This window comes from Gadus macrocephalus, chromosome 7 (genome assembly GCF_031168955.1).
Source record: "Gadus macrocephalus chromosome 7, ASM3116895v1".
In the NCBI taxonomy this organism is placed as follows: Eukaryota; Metazoa; Chordata; class Actinopteri; order Gadiformes; family Gadidae; genus Gadus; species Gadus macrocephalus.
In genome coordinates, this window is record NC_082388.1 from 12,230,410 (window position 1) to 12,243,871 (window position 13,462).

Genomic DNA, 13,462 nt, shown 5'->3' on the forward strand with positions numbered 1-13,462 from the left:
CCACCACCACCTCACCCACCAACACCACCACCTCACCCACCAACACCACCACCACCTCACCCACCAACACCACCACCACCTCACCCACCAACACCACCACCACCTCACCCACCAACACCACCACCACCTCACCCACCAACACCCCCACCTCAAACTTAAACGATGCAGGTGTGTGTAAAAACATATGTATGGTAGATGCAAAATATTCTGTTTTTATTCGTGTTTTTTTTGTTTTGTAACAGCGATGAAACTGAATGCTAAATGGATGCATTCAAAGTTCATTGTAACAGAAAAAAAACAGGAATTCAATTAAATTAGCTTCCACTACAGACTATTGTTGATATCATGATGGTTACTTCTCACAGGAATATATTACTATATGGAAGTCTCCGTGGACATATCTGGACAGACAAAAAATGTATCAGAGATCAGATCCTGGGTATGTACTGCAACATTACTGTCCTACTATTAGAGTGATGTGTAATCGGTGTGTGTGAGAGGGTGAATGACATCATCAGTGGGTGAGTGACAGTGTAATGTGTTTTTTTTGTTTTTGTTTCCCAGGAGAGCCTGTTGAGTTAAAAAAATCCCAATATTTGATGCGTCATGCTTTTTTTTACCTAGCTTTTTCAGCTGTTTAAAGATCACTTGGGCAGCTGTGTGCCCTCTGGCAGCACACCCAGCAGTCCTTCCAATGACCCCCCGAGAACAGAAACGCCCAGGTACACTGTTAGCACACAACTTCAGCAACAACCAAAGCACAAATACAGCTACAATGCTATATAATGAGGGAATGGTAACATTAAAACACAATAGAGCTTGAATGAGTGAATGAACAAACAAACAGATGAACCAATAGATTAACAAACCAATAGATGAAGCATGCAATGTTACAAAAACATGCATGAATTAATAAATTAATAAATGAATTGATGAATAACTAATTATGAGATGAATTTAGTTTCAATACTACACCAACCAACAATTTTCTATTCATATTTTTATAAACTAAAAATCTCCAAGACAGGACTTTTTCACTATTTTCATATTGAATATTTATTATTGCAGTGAAATGGGCCGAAGTGGTGTTCACCTTCTCCAGGTAAGCAGCATCTTGTGAATCTGTCAATGTCTGTAATAGTACAAAAGGGGAGAGCACAGGCAAATAGATTCATCAATACTAACATTGTGTTCTCCCAGGGCCTCCAGGTGTCATGCCCAAAGACAACTGGAATAAGGTGAGGAAAAACAACATCATACCACAACATTGTTATATACTTGATCCTGATTGGTCAGCAGTGTTCCAAGGTGGTGCATTATATTTTTATAGCGGGGAAAAAAAAGCAAAAACGCTAAAGTTCTGAGGAAGAATATTTTAATTCCAGCTAAATACGTTGAAATGAATCGATAACATCCAATATGAAAATTGCTTTTAATCATTGCTGGTAACTGTGGTACAATTCGAATAAAACACTCCAGCTTGTTGTCCCCCCCCCCCCCCCCCCCCCCCCCCAGGAGGGCCACGTGCTTCGTCATAGTGGGGGTGAGCCCCACGGTGCCTCCCTGCTGCCTCCTCCGGACTCTGTGCCAGGCAGGGAACCACTCCCAAAGCATCAGTGGCACCGCACACACGGTGGAAAGGATGAGTGAGTAGGGCGGGGCGGGATAGGGGAACGGCTCCCAGTCCAGAGCTACTGGGTCGCACCCCTGACGTCCCAAGCTTTGCCTTCGGCGTCATGACCAGTTGAAACACTGTCTAGCTGCCTCACCCCTACCTGCTCTTTACCCTCTCTGTGTTCACTGTCTAACCCCTACCTGCTCCTTAATGGCCTGTCTCTGTGTTCACTGTCTAACCCCTACCTGCTCCTTAATGACCTGTCCCTGTGTTCACTGTCTAACCCCAACCTGCTCCTTAATGACCTGTCCCTGTGTTCACTGTCTAACCCCAACCTGCTCCTTAATGACCTGTCCCTGTGTTCACTGTCTAACCCCTACCTGCTCCTTAATGACCTCTCTCTGTGTTCACTGTCTAACCCCTACCTGCTCCTTAATGACCTGTCCCTGTGTTCACTGTCTAACCCCAACCTGCTCCTTAATGACCTGTCCCTGTGTTCACTGTCTAACCCCTACCTGCTCCTTAATGACCTGTCCCTGTGTTCACTGTCTAACCCCAACCTGCTCCTTAATGGCCTGTCTCTGTGTTCACTGTCTAACCCCTACCTGCTCCTTAATGACCTGTCCCTGTGTTCACTGTCTAACCCCAACCTGCTCCTTAATGACCTGTCTCTGTGTTCACTGTCTAACCCCAACCTGCTCCTTAATGACCTGTCCCTGTGTTCACTGTCTAACCCCAACCTGCTCCTTAATGGCCTGTCTCTGTGTTCACTGTCTAACCCCAACCTGCTCCTTAATGACCTGTCCCTGTGTTCACTGTCTAACCCCAACCTGCTCCTTAATGACCTGTCCCTGTGTTCACTGTCTAACCCCAACCTGCTCCTTAATGACCTCTCTCTGTGTTCACTGTCTAACCCCTACCTGCTCCTTAATGACCTGTCCCTGTGTTCACTGTCTAACCCCAACCTGCTCCTTAATGACCTGTCTCTGTATTCACTGTCTAACCCCAACCTGCTCCTTAATGACCTGTCTCTGTGTTCACTGTCCAACCCCCACCTGCAGAGAGACTGCCACAACCCAATAGCACCTCAGACTGCAGCGACGTCCCCGCAGTTAAGGGCTGCAATGCCGTTTCGCCTCCAAGCAAAACCTGGTGAGTTCTGGCATTCGATTTTAGAAACAACCTACATTACTGAATTGCAGATAGCCACCGACAGTAATATGTGTAAATTGAAGGCATTATCATTATCATTTGCATTTATATAGTTGTGGATATGATACAGGCCGGAGGGCCTGCGCAGGGCTAAAACCTCCACCAGCCCCGACTGGTTTCCCATCAAAGAATGGAGCAGGATCAGCCCTGCTTAGCCCCCAGAGGAGCGGCAGTGCTGGCGACCACCCAAACAGATTTAAATGACTTTAGATGAAATTAGGTTGAATAGGATTAGACGAGATGAAATGAGATGAGATGAGATTATATTGTATTATATAACATTGGATTCGATTAGATTAAACACAATTTGAATAGATTTGATTATACAAGATTCAATTGTTCAGTTTATGTGAGATTACTTTGTATGCAGTTAACTTATACTTGGCGGTGAATGAAGGTGTAACAGCAGCACACCTCTTACCAGAACATGAAACATTTGCATTGAGACACGGCAGTGGTTCAGGAGATAGAGGGGGTTTTTTTTCTGGTAAGATTCCCAGCCAAGTGTCATGGTGACCCTGGGCAAGACTCCTCACCATGACTGTTCACGACGACCTTGCCGTTGCATTGCATGGTCGGTCGGTGATTGGATGTGTGTATGAATGGGTGAATGTGAGACAATCATTGGGAAGCACTTTAAATGGCCACAGGTCTTTAAAGTACTTTATAAATGAAGTAAATTGACCAGTTACATTATATTCATTCCACACAGTGCGGACCCTTTGACTCTATTCATTCCTGCTTGGAATTTGTCAAGCAACTGCAGTAAACCAACAGGTAAAATATCTATATATATATACATATATATTAAATATATTTGTTTGTTTTAACAGAAACTGAGAGAAGATATACGAGAAATTCTAGCTAAACTAAAATAAGCTAGATTGCATTTTAAAAGCTTGCATAACCTACATTTTTTAACTCAAATTTGAACTATCAATATGCTGCATTTAATCTAACCATTTTGAGCTTTAAAAAAAAAAAAATTTAAACCAATAATAATGATGATCTTAAAACCAATGTTACTTCATAGTCCATTGTATTGTTAACCCAGGGCTGATAAAGGTGCAGTTCTTCCCAGCCTTGTACTGGTCGATTACATATCCAGTACCTCCCTTTGTCTAAGCTGGATCCTCTGTTATTGTTAATCCTATCTACAGTTAGTTACCTGATGCAGATCAATGTCAGCGTTTCTGGAGGAAATAACAATGAACATGACGTCCGTTTATGGGTATGAAAATGAATCCTCTGACTCAACACAGATAGTTGACTGATAATAATATAACTAATATGTGTGGTTGATGTTGTACTGAACATCACATGACCTCTTACAGCTTCAGGAGCTCTTTGATGATCACTCAGATGGCTGTTTGACAACAGCGATGACAACAGCGATGACAAAGTATGACACAACTGCAATACATTCATTTACAATGACGCCGTGACAAACTTAAACCAGCACTATTTACATTTTCACATTAACAGCCTTTAGTGGCTTGAGTTGTAGATACGGTTATAGCTATATAATATTTGGATGACAGTTCCCGTTTTTATGCTTCTGAAAGACTTCAAGGCTCATGTCATGCTCTAAGTACACCAAGGTGGTGTGCATCAGTGGACCAGGATACAAAGAAAGAAGAATTGATTGATTTTAATGATTGTATTCTTGAGACACGTTCCGGGTTAGAGATTAGATCGATATTTTTTTTATGGGGTCAATTGTTGCAGTGGGAAAGTTACATAATGCAGGTTTAACCCATAAACGTAACTACAATACAACTCACCAAGTTGCCATGACAACCATAACAGATCAAACACATTTGCAAAGCCATTAGTAAGCCATTTGCAAACAGCCGTGCTTTGTTCAAAGTCTGTTACGCCCAAGCATGTGACATGATACCATGCTCTGCTCTGCTCATATGAATGACATGAATGACAAAACAAACCTACATTTAGATGTTTAATTTTTTTTTATTGTATGTTATTTGATCGTGTTTTGTTTGTTGCAGTTTCACAAAAGCTATCCCAATCAACATATTCAAGGTAGGTAACACTTTAATACTTGTGTACGTGTGTGTGTGTGTGTGTGTGTGTGTGTGTGTGTGTGTGTGTGTGTGTGTGTGTGTGTGTGTGTGTGTGTGTGTGTGTGTGTGTGTGTGTGTGTGTGTGTGTGTGTGTGTGTGTGTGTGTGTCGGTTTGTGTGTCTGTCTGTGTTTGTGTGTCTATGCGTAGTTGTCTTGAATTAGTTTGTGAGAGTGTGTTTTTTACAAACTCCAGACCAACTAAAATAAACATCACGCATTTTTCCAACAGAGTTTGGACATTTCCTGCGATGAGAAAACGGGAATAAGGTCAGTGAAGTGAATCTAATATTCTCAGAGACCCCACCCCTAATAACCTTCACCCCTCCACAAACCCCTCCTAGCTCGTCCCGTTCCCAGGCACTCTTATCTCACAACACAACACCTGGAACGGGATGCTCCAAATTAGTGTTTTTGGCAAGCGAGAGGGAGGGCGGGACTTTCAGTAACAGGGGTTGGTGGCGAGAGGCCAGAGGGAGGGCGGGACTTTCAGTAACAGGGGTTGGTGGCGAGAGGCCAGAGGGAGGGCGGGACTTTCAGTAACAGGGGTTGGTGGCGAGAGGCCAGAGGGAGGGCGGGACTTTCAGTAACAGGGGTTGGTGGCGAGAGGCCAGAGGGAGGGCGGGACTTTCAGTAACAGGGTGTTAGGTGGCGAGAGGCCAGAGAGAGGGCGGGACTTTCAGTAACAGGGGTTAGGTGGCGAGAGGCCAGAGAGAGGGCGGGACTTTCAGTAACAGGGGTTAGGTGGTGAGAGGCCAGAGAGAGGGCGGGACTTTCAGTAACAGGGGTTAGGTGGTGAGAGGCCAGAGAGAGGGCGGGACTTTCAGTAACAGGGGTTGGTGGTGAGAGGCCAGAGAGAGGGCGGGACTTTCAGTAACAGGGGTTGGGGGTGAGAGGCCAGAGAGAGGGCGGGACGTTCAGTAACAGGGGTTAGGTGGCGAGAGGCCAGATAGAGGGCGGGACTTTCGAGGGCTATCCATTTCCATGACATGGTTTGGATATTGCTCGTTAGTTCTCTGTCAAATTTCATATATATTCTCATGGTCGTTCTTTTCATTATGGGGGGGGGGGCCCAAAGCTTCCATTTCAGCCTCTTTTTGTATTATTGTCAACATTTTAAATAATCATTTCATCTAATTTATGCATGTATACAGATGTTATAGGGTAGATTCTATCACTTATTTCACTTTACATTTTTCAGAAGTTCTTGATGTCGGGAAGCCCCAATGTTCAAATTGCGGGGGGGTCAACTTGAAATGCTTGGTTTCAATTTGAGAGAAAAGTTATGCAAGGAGAGTACGGAAGCTCTTTTTTTGACCCCAGGTTCATTTTTGCTATGGTCTATGTCGAGATGAAAATCAGTCATGTTTTTTGTTCAGCTCAACCCATCTCCGCGGTCTAGGTGTGTGACATTCGTGGTGGCAGGCGCTTTCACAGAAAATCGCCACAATGAAGGAATCTTGCCCGTATGTTTTCGTAACCGACGTTTTAATGAAGCCGGGAGAGACAGTCGTGTTGATTCAAACACCCAGACGGTATTTTTTTTCAAACGATAAGGAAGATGGGTGAACCTAGGTAAACAGTATGAGTATAATCAACACAGGTGGAGACACATAACTGACAAAGGAGGAAACACATCATAAACAACAGGTCGTGTGTGGGATGCCGGCGGGACGGGGTGGGATCGTGGTGACAATGCCCCGTTTGTTCCCCAGGAAGACGTCATGTGCCGTCCGGTTGGAATTTTGGCACGCAGTCCAACCCTGCTGCCTCCTCCAGACTCTCTGCCGGGCAGGGAGCAACTCCCACAACATCAGCGCAGCCGCACACACAGTGGACAGGATAGGTGACTACCTTCTACGTAAAGGATCTACGACGCTCCTTTGAAGGAGTGGATCTGAATTCACTGTACATCGATATGAATATAAGGGACTGCAGTCCCCATATGGCCTGTAACTCATCCTAAGTCACTAGTATGCTAAGCAAGATGCTATTCTAACAGGTGTTTGCGTGTATACGTGTGTGTGTGTGTGTGTGTGTGTGTGTGTGTGTGTGTGTGTGTGTGTGTGTGCGTGCGTGCGTGCGTGCGTGCGTGCGTGCGTGCGTGCGTGCGTGCGTGCGTGCGTGCGTGCGTGCGTGCGTGCGTGCGTGCGTGCGTGCGTGTGTGTGTGTGTGTGTGCGTGTGTGTGCGTGTGCGTGTGTGTGTTTGTCTCTCTGTGTGCAGGGATACAGCCAGCCAATAGCAGCTCAGAGTGTAGCAGTGTCTCCAAGCCTTACCCAGAATCCTGCATGGCTACTCCTCCTCACAACGCAACATGGTGTGTAGAACTCTCTGCTCTCAGACACTGAGAGGAGAATAGAATGGAGTAGAATATGATGCAATAGAATATCCAAATAAATTGGATACTTTAACATAGAATAAAACCAGGTAAGCATAAAATAGTTTAACCTATAAAATAGTAGAATAATTGTAAATAGATTGCAATATTTTAACATAGAATATGATTACAAAATTGGTATAGAATAGAGTAAATAGGTAATATAACATAGAACAGAACAACAAAGGTGGTATAGAGTAGAATAGTTAGCATAGCCTACAATAAAAGAGAAAGGCACAATTAAGTAGATCTAGAATTGAATGAGACTTGGTAGAATATAATAGGTAGTATGAGAATAGGAAAAGACGATTTAGAATATTAATAAAAGTATAAAAGTTTGGATGGAATAGGTAGCAAAATAACTATTGAATTGAACTGAAAGGTAAATCTAATACTAGTTTTGGCTCTTTGCTCTCTTGTTGAACAGTAGAGACCCCTCTACTGTGTTCAGCCCTTTGACTGACCTCAACACCACATGTCCAACAGAGGAACAAGGTGAACTACCATCACACCAACTGTTACCACAACCTGTTATAATAACTCCTCTTATTAGCAGTGTTCACCGATATTCTGTACAGTTCCATTGGTTCCATCAACATTTCCCTTTCTCCTTGTCGGAGTTATAGGAACAGCCTGTAACTGCTCTGGGTTCTGCACTGGAAGAGAAATTGGTAAATAATTCTTTATTTAACACCAACACCATTACCCGTTATAGTGCTGGTGTTTTGTGATTTGTTTTAACATGTGTTTTAACATATGTTTCCTTTTTCATGGTTTATAGATGCATACTATGCTTTTAGAATTTCAATCACGGACAGAACACTAAACGTGTCCTACATCTCTAATCTGGTGAGTGTGTGTGTATGTGTGTGTGTGTGTGTGTGTGTGTGCGTGCACGTTGGTGTGTGTGTGTGTGTGTGTGTGTGTGTGTGTGTGTGTGTGTGTGTGTGTGTGTGTGTGTGTGTGTGTGTGTGTGTGTGTGTGTGTGTGTGTGTGTGTGTTATTTCTATATTATATGTCCATGCTTATCCTCTGTTGTGTTTCTAATGTGGTAAATGAATGCTTTTATAATGTGCACCACATCTCTTCATGTTCTCAAGATCTCTCAGCTGGGGACTCGTTCCCTTTGCACCCACGACTCTGGGTAGGTTCTGTAATACTTCAAGGCATGCCCACAGGATCATATGTTTATAAAACAACACATAATCACTGACAATGTTCTCTTACAGCTCAACATGCCTGCCCGACATCAGAACCTCATACAAGGTAAATACGATCCAAAAGGGCTTTCATATTCATGATTCATGTTTGCAGCCGTTAGCTGAAATTGACCATCAGTTTTCCTACAGAATGCCTTGTTGAAGGCAGAGTTCCCAACTGGTTCTTAAATGGTTCAGAGACGGATGCAGTATTCTAAAGCTATGCAGTTCTTAATGGATGCAGTGTTCTAAGCAGTTTAAGAGTACTACAATTATGCAGAGTTCTAAAGGGATGAAGACTACTGAGCTGATTCATAGTACTAGAATGATTCAAAGTTCTGAGCAGTTTCAGAGTTCTAAACAGTTTCAGAGTTCTAAACAAATGCTGCAAGAATTCCCAGGTTTAAACCTTCAACTTCCAAACATATAAACAAGGCTATTCATTTAACTAAATGCTCAAGCATAAGTCTGTCTAAAATAGTTTATTTATCTCAATGAGAAACGGGAAAGGGAAAAAATCCTGGTTGTTTTACAGGGGGCATTTTCAAATCGAATCATTTTAGCCATGCTCAGCCCGGTGCCGTCAGCATCATCAACCTAATCAGTTTTAATCCATACTTTTACATCATTGTTCAAGCAAATCTTTGACTCTGTGATACATTTTCCCCAGGATAATAAAGTTGACTGTGGACAAACAACTACGAGGTGAGATATTGTATGATAACACCTTTGTTTACCAAATTACTCTTAATGGTTTCATCGTCATGTCATTGTTCATTCACTGCACATCGGACACTTCCTTGTGTTCTAGAATAGTGTTGAAGAAGGGATCCTTTATTCGTACCTGCCAACATCCCAACCCCTCCGGCCCTAAACCCTCTCACCAAATGAAGAGACTGAACTGGCGATAATGCTTTTTCATAACATAATGCACTAAAATGTATTTGTGAAAGCTTGCCGTTTTCTTATATTTTATCCTAGGCTTGAGCAGTGCAATGTGATCATCAGTTTCTCCCAAAAGCTTCCTACTTGTGCCATCTCCGCATCCTTGGAGATGGCATTCAGTTCCGAGGAGGGCACCAGTTACAATGGACAGCTGAGCAGACTAGGTGAACAGCAAATCCACAACCATATAAATATATTACGGCATCAACTGTCTTCACTTATTGTCTGGGAACGCTAGTCTATAGATAACCATGAAGAAAATAGGCCTTTGCTGCACATCTTGCATACATTTTCACATACTGCATTTATTTATTTGTAATCTATTATATTTTTTTATTCTGGATTTAGTTGTTATTACTTCATTGTATTTATTCTTTAATTTAAGATAAAAAAAAAGGTAAAAAGGCAATCAAAGCATTTCTTGACATATTGCTGTCACCTACACATAATGCTGTATGTAAATATAACATGCTGAACAAAAATGAATTGTATTGAGGTCATATTTGTTTGTTGTTTGTTTGTGTGGCTGTATGACCCAGGACTATGTGGGAACACAAGTTACCAGGACAATCCAATAAACTCCAGCTGTAGCTGGGTTGAATTATTAACCCAGTTGAGTCCCACCATTTTCTGCCAGTATTACGTACCTGAATTCCTCTGGTTCGTATCATTTTTGTTTCAATTGTATTCTCTTAAGTACGTCATCCAAATGGATGCAATTTGGATGATTCTGTTGAAGTTGTTTCCTTGAATTAATCTGCTACCTTTTTCCCCCGCTCCTTTTCTAGTCAACAAGGATCTAATATCTGTATGCTCCTGGGGGAGCCATGTACGTCCAGCCCCAACGCCACCACCACCATCCCTCCCATGAACACAACCTTGACCTCTAACCCCGCAAACACGACCTCTACCCCCCTGAACATGACCTCTAACCCCATGAACACGACCTCTAACCCCGTGAACATGACCTCTAACCCTGTGAACATGACCGCTAACCCAGTGAACACAACCTCTAACCCCATGAACATGACCTCTAACCCCCTGAACATGACCTCTAACCCAGTGAACACAACCTCTAACCCCATGAACATGACCTCTAACCCCCTGAACATGACCTCTAACCCTGTGAGCACGACCTCTTACCCTATGAAAACGACCCCTAACCCCCTGAACACAACCTCTAACCCCGTGAACACGACCTCTAGACCCGTGAACATGACCTCTAACCCCCTGAAAACAACACTCCCTACCCACCTGAATACGACCTCTAGCCAAGCTAGCACGACCATCCTGCCCATCAACACAACCTCGACCTCTAGCCCATCTAACACGACCTCTGGCCCCCTGAACACGAGCACTAACCTCGGCCCCAACATCCCAGTGACAGCACAGCCGAATGCGTCCCTGACCTCCACCACAATGCTGAGCAGTACACCAACCACCAATGGGACACTAACCACCGCCATAGCAGGTACCGGTTCCCCGACAGAGCTTCCCACAACAGGTTTGTCTGCATGTTTTCGACTATGAGTATCATGGCAATTATTGTTACTATCCCGTTATGCCAAAACAGCTTGTGTCTGTCTGTTCTATTCAGGGCTTTTCCCCTGTCCTCAACACACACCCACCTCACAAACTGTATTTTCCAGGGCAACATAATGGCATTTAATTACAGGAACTACAGGCACATGTATATTCAATTTGTGTTCGGGAAAATGTTAATGTTAACTTAACTCAATTCAATTTAACTGAAATTCGAATATAAAAAACACATGAATTCTGTCAAAGTTAAGTGTAACCTTAAGCCCTCCTCCTCCTCACTGTTGCAGACAACAAGCCTACAAAAATAATAGATTCATGAAATTGAATTGAATTTAATTAAATGAGAGCTGTCAGAGTTAGCAATCTCAAGTGATCCCCAAGCCCATCTCCTCAGCCATGAGCAACGAGGCCGCGGCTGGACTCCTGCTTCAGCAGACCGGAGACGTGTCCCGCCTAAACTCCAGCCAGGTGGAGCAGCTGGTGTCTGACCTGGAGGGCCTGGTGGCGGGGCCCCGGATCAGCGTGGCTCTGGGGAACATCTCTGTCCACATCGTGAGCAACCTGCTGGGCGCATCCGAGAGCACACTGGCCTCCTCCTCCAACCAGTACGCTGCTACACTGTCAGATGCTACGCTCACACATTTTGCATTATTTATTTTAAAAATTGCCATGGGGAAGCAAGAACTCACATTTGACAAATAAGCACTACATGGAGCCGACTCAAAGTTGTCACGTCTCTCCTGCTAGCACAGCCATGATTGGCTGACGGCTTTATTCCATGCTTTACCATAGAAGCATTTTTCTTTACAGTGAAGTACCCGCCTTAATGTAGACCTGTGAAATCTATACATTATATACATGTACTTATACATGTACCATCCTAGCTGGGAGTTGATTGATTTCCCTGACAAATGTGTGTACAATGACCACTCCACTGGGGAACATTCTAGAATAACCGTACATACATTACTTTACATTATTACATTCAGTCATATAGCAGATGGAGAAATGTTTTATAGTTAGATCTAAGTGGTACATCTCAACCAAACGTGTTCCAGAAGATGGATGTTAAGGGATGAAACAGAACAGAAACAAAGTGTACAAATCAGTTGAAGAGATAGCTGTAAAGTAAAATGAGCAATGATATGAATGGTAATGATAGGCGATGTTGCTCTCAGGATCGTGAGGATTGTGGATGCGGTGGGGCTGAAGCTGGTGTTCGATACAGATGTGGAGGAGCTGCTGTCGGACTCCCTCGCTCTGTCCATCAAAGCCGTCGACGGAGCCAACTTCAGGGAGACAACCTTCTCAATCGCAGACCCACAAAACGTACTGGTAAGAAATACATACAGGTATCAAGCATGTACAGGTATGGTTTGATGCAGGCAGCAAGCATGTACAGGTATGGTATAATTCAGGTATCAAACAGTACAGGTATGGTTTCATACTGATAGTATCAAACTGTTAGTTACCTGATAGGTTTGAACAGTGAACCGGTATACCATATAATAAAGGTTAACTACTAGTGTACAGATGTAATATTACTACAAATAACAGTGTACAGCAATAATATTACTACAGGTAACTAACAGTGTACAGGTATAATGTAATACAGGTATCTAACAGGTGTACAGGTGTGCTGTAAATACTAGATACGACTTTATTCAGTATAGTATGATGTTACTAGTGTGCATTCCGTGTATCCGTGTATGTGTGTGTGTGTTGTCCGTATGTGTGTTGTTCTGTGGGTCTGATTGTGCATTTTTCGCTCTGCAGGTGCGAGACGGCTCGCGGAGCCGAAGGAGTGTGAGGGCCAAGGTCCCCCAAGGGTCCATCCGGCTGCCCCCCAGCCTGACCCAGGCTCTGACCTCAGAGCAGCAGAGCCAGGCCTCCAGGGTCCAGTTCAACTTCTACCAGAAAGGCACTGTGTTTCAGGTAGGATCTCTCCCTGCTTCTGGGTTCAGTTAGCTCTGTTCCTCTTTCAGGTCAGTAACCTCTTTACCGGCTTCCTGTTTCAGACATGTCTCTTCCTGTTTCAGTAGTGTCCCTTCCTGTTTCAGTAGTGTCCCTTCCTGTTTCAGTAGTGTCCCTCTCTGTTTCAGTAGTGTCCCTTCCTGTTTCAGTCGTGTTCCTTCCTGTTTTATAAGTGTCCCTTCCTGTTTCAGTAGTGTCCCTTCCTGTTCCAGTAGTGTTCCTTCCTGTTTTAGAAGTGTCCCTTCCTGTTTCAGTAGTGTCCCTTCCTGTTTCAGTAGTGTCCCTCTGTTTCGGTAGTGTCCCTCTCTTTTTCAGAAGTGTCCCTTCCTGTTTCAGACATGTCCCTTCCTGTTCCAGTAGTGTCCCTCTCTGTTTCAGAAGTGTCCCTTTCTGTTTCAGTAGTGTCCCTTCCTGTTTCAGTAGTGTCCCTGTTTCAGTAGTGTCTCTTTCTGTTTCAGTAGTGTCCCTGTTTCAGTAGTGTCTCTTCCTGTTTCAGTAGTGTCCCTGTTTCAGTAG

The 13,462-nt window shown here is 43.8% G+C and overlaps 1 protein-coding gene across 1 annotated transcript in view; it reads left to right on the plus strand.

The window, feature by feature from the left end:
- LOC132460799 (adhesion G-protein coupled receptor G2-like) overlaps positions 1-13,462 on the plus strand; it is a 19,889-nt gene continuing 6,427 nt past the window's right edge. Inside the window, exons 1-26 of the mRNA XM_060055667.1 lie at positions 1-168; positions 366-439; positions 625-722; positions 1,069-1,102; positions 1,201-1,238; positions 1,516-1,646; positions 2,677-2,767; positions 3,540-3,604; positions 3,988-4,058; positions 4,162-4,229; positions 4,837-4,870; positions 5,141-5,178; positions 6,624-6,754; positions 7,133-7,226; positions 7,714-7,781; positions 7,907-7,957; positions 8,068-8,135; positions 8,387-8,430; positions 8,516-8,552; positions 9,156-9,190; positions 9,467-9,594; positions 9,970-10,090; positions 10,219-10,934; positions 11,367-11,577; positions 12,151-12,307; positions 12,749-12,907. Of these exons, the coding sequence (XP_059911650.1) occupies positions 380-439; positions 625-722; positions 1,069-1,102; positions 1,201-1,238; positions 1,516-1,646; positions 2,677-2,767; positions 3,540-3,604; positions 3,988-4,058; positions 4,162-4,229; positions 4,837-4,870; positions 5,141-5,178; positions 6,624-6,754; positions 7,133-7,226; positions 7,714-7,781; positions 7,907-7,957; positions 8,068-8,135; positions 8,387-8,430; positions 8,516-8,552; positions 9,156-9,190; positions 9,467-9,594; positions 9,970-10,090; positions 10,219-10,934; positions 11,367-11,577; positions 12,151-12,307; positions 12,749-12,907 (2,748 nt within the window). The 5' untranslated portion in view covers positions 1-168; positions 366-379. The remainder of the gene's footprint in view (positions 169-365; positions 440-624; positions 723-1,068; positions 1,103-1,200; positions 1,239-1,515; positions 1,647-2,676; positions 2,768-3,539; positions 3,605-3,987; positions 4,059-4,161; positions 4,230-4,836; positions 4,871-5,140; positions 5,179-6,623; positions 6,755-7,132; positions 7,227-7,713; positions 7,782-7,906; positions 7,958-8,067; positions 8,136-8,386; positions 8,431-8,515; positions 8,553-9,155; positions 9,191-9,466; positions 9,595-9,969; positions 10,091-10,218; positions 10,935-11,366; positions 11,578-12,150; positions 12,308-12,748; positions 12,908-13,462) is intronic.